At 52.5% G+C, this 3,014-nt stretch overlaps 1 protein-coding gene across 1 annotated transcript; it reads left to right on the top strand.

Annotated features, from left to right (window-relative positions):
- Positions 1-1,097: 1,097 nt before the first annotated feature.
- On the top strand, positions 1,098-2,806 carry RPP21 (ribonuclease P/MRP subunit p21). The gene is made up of 5 exons (XM_014832289.3): positions 1,098-1,258; positions 1,334-1,434; positions 1,526-1,608; positions 2,401-2,526; positions 2,663-2,806. Exons 1-5 carry the CDS (start codon positions 1,202-1,204, stop codon positions 2,758-2,760), a joined length of 465 nt encoding a protein of 154 aa, XP_014687775.3. The 5' UTR covers positions 1,098-1,201; the 3' UTR covers positions 2,761-2,806.
- The last annotated feature ends 208 nt before the right edge of the window (positions 2,807-3,014 follow it).

The raw sequence follows: 3,014 nt of genomic DNA, 5'->3' as shown, positions 1-3,014 counted from the left end.
TCTCTGTGTTGTGTGGTCATTGACGATAGTCTTGTGTTACTACGTCAGAATCATTGGGGGTTAAATGCATGTTCCTGCGGCTCACCCTCAGTGATTGGTCAGGGTCTGGGGTGGGCCTGGGCATCTACATTTTAAACATACTCTCCTCTCATTTGAGTCTGGGGACCCTTGTGAAACTCATTCCAGAGGAGGTTTCAGCCATTTCCTCCAAGCTGGAGGCCTGGTTCCTCACCCAGGATTTTTTTCCAGGGGTTTTGAGGTGGGGGAGAGGCCTCATCCTCTCCTGACTTAGGTTGCCCTCTCCCTGTCAAGAGTTCATTCCTGTTCTGTCCCTCCAGCTTGCATCCCTCTACTTCTGACCTCAGGAACTGGTGGTCATTAACTATGAGGCAGAGATAAATACAAGATGCCAAACAGAACAAGTGGGAGACAGAAACAGGTCATAGGGAGGGGTGTGAAGTACATGTCTGTGTTGGGGTTGGGGTGTAGTTTCAGGGGCAGGTGATGCCTTCGGCAGGTCTCTGTGTGTCAGTACCTGAGACTAGGAGTTAGTGAGGATCACCTACTGTGTGTCCAGCATCGCATAACAGGGAGTGTGTTTCTTTGGTGAATGGAAAAGAGTGGAAGTAAGCTGTGCTTTCTGAGGGCCAGGAGCCCTCTTCCCTTGCTCCACCATCCTCATGATGCCTTGTAATTTCACTCCCAGTGGCACCAGTGCTTTTTTTAATGTATAACCTCTGTTCCTTTGGTGTGTAGATCTTCCAGGCATCCGCCCTTGGCTTCAGGAGAGTAGGGCAGAAGGTCTAGCTGGACATAAATTGCACGTGACCAACTCCCCAACCTATCTGCGTAAAGAGACCAGTCTTCTGTCCAGAAAATGCTTAGCAGTTTAATATCCTCTCCCGTTCCACTAGCCTCTCCACTCTCTACCTAGTGTAATTGATCATACACCTGAAGAAGACTAGAAGAAAGCCAAAACATAAAGGGACCCCGGGTTTGGATTGCGAGGGGATGCGTTTACAAATAGGTCTGTGAGGCCGCAGGGTGGCGCCAGAGTAAGAACCTCAAGGGACATGCGCGAGGGAGCGCTTCGCGGGACCAGGAACTACGCTTCCCGGGAGCCCTTGCGCGGACACCGGGCGGGGTTCTCCGAGAGGCGGGACCTGCGGACAGCAGCGTGTGGGGCGCTCAAGCGACGCGGATGGCGGGGCCCGTGAAGGACCGGGAGGCCTTCCAGAGGCTCAGCTTCCTGTACCAGGTGAGTCCGCGTCGGAGCCGCACCGTGAGGTGGCCGGGTGCGGCCAGGCCCCGAGTGACCGCTCCCCTCCCCCAGGCCGCCCACTGCGTCCTTGCGCAGGACCCCGAGAACCAGGCGCTGGCGACGTTTTACTGCCACACGGAGAGGACCATCGCGAAGCGGCTCGTCTTGCGGCGGTGAGACGGAGCGGAGCCTGGCGGTGGGCGGGACGGGGAAGAATGGGAGAGGCAGCGCAGGAGCCCAATCCCCATGCCCCTCCGCCCACAGGGACCCCTCGGTGAAGAGGACCCTCTGTCGTGGCTGCTCTTCCCTCCTCATCCCGGGTCTGACCTGCACGCAGCGCCAGAGACGTGAGTGTTCCTGGGGCAAGCGACCCCTTCCTCCATTTGGAAGGGTGTAGAGCGTGGGATTTGCAGGAGCAGGCTTTTTCCAGCTCGGGGTTAAGTTGCTAATTGCACGTGGACAAACTAAGGTTTGGGCTTGGCTTTTATACTCTATCTGGGCAACAGAGAAATGATGTGGCCGTAAGAGGCAATCCCACCCGTGCGTAATAATAGATATTATTTGGCGTCGTGGAGGACATGATTCCTATCATCATTCATTCATTCAACAAATATATAATTTTCTAAAATGTGCCAAGTATTGTGCTAGATTTATTATTCTCATTGCAGTTCTAGTCTTATGGGACAGACTAAGATAGAAACAGTTAAAATAGTGTAGAAAAGTGCTTTATCTGGGAGAGTGGGGTGCTAAATTACTTATGCCAGGGGTGATGAGGTTAAGCAAAGGGAGTGGAAAATGGGAATTCTAGGCATTTGTGAGGACTCTGAGACAAGAGAGCTTGTGGTGCTGCCCAGGAAATGAGAGTTCAGGAGGCTGGAGTTTGAGGTAGGCAAGAGAAGAGGTTGGAGAAGGAAACAGGGCACATCTTGAAGAGTCTTGTTAAGGAGTTTAGGCTTTATCATAAAGAATACCAAGAAATTGGTAGAGTTTATGCAGGGGCCTGACACCATCAAATTTGCATTCCAAGTGGGGAGGTGGTGGAATTCCTACTGGAAACAGTGGAGGCAAAACCAGGTACAGGAGACCTTTTCCTCTCCTAAACGTGGGCACTCTCTTCCTTTTTCCCACTTTCACCCCAGGCTGCAGGGGACGGCGCTGGACAGTTCAGACCTGCCTAACATGCCAGCGCAGCCAACGGTTCCTCAACAATCCTGGGCATCTGCTCTGGGGAGACCGGCCTGAGGCCCAGCTGGGGAGCCAGGCAGGTGAGCAGCGGTAGAGAAAATGGGGGATAGGGACAATGGGGAATGTCCCAGTGTGTCCCAAAGAAGACACATAGGTGAGCTCTGGGTTGGTGAGAGGTGCTAAAGTCTTAGAACGCTCTTCTGCTCATCTACACAGATCCCAAACCACCAAAGCCCATGCCGAACACAGCCCACCCCATTCCAGCCCACCTTCCTGAGGAGAAAGTGCAGCCTCCGAGCTCCAGTCACCAGTGACAAATTCACCCTATCTTCCAAATAAATAAAGTTTAATTTTGTTTCACTTTGTGTGATTATGTTTTGTGAGTATTTCAGCTCTTAATTCATTTTCCTCTGTTTCTCTATTTCTCTGTCACTGGCTAACCTCTCCTTTGTCCTTACCATCCTCGTAGTCCTGCCATTTAGGGAGATCCTGATTTCCATAGACCACTTGGTCCCACTCAGCTGCTCCCATTTCCAGGATCCTGACCCCAGTGCACCTTCGTCTCTTC

Source organism: Equus asinus, chromosome 8 (genome assembly GCF_041296235.1).
Source record: "Equus asinus isolate D_3611 breed Donkey chromosome 8, EquAss-T2T_v2, whole genome shotgun sequence".
NCBI lineage: Eukaryota > Metazoa > Chordata > Mammalia > Perissodactyla > Equidae > Equus > Equus asinus.
This window is presented reverse-complemented; position numbering and strand designations above follow the sequence as displayed.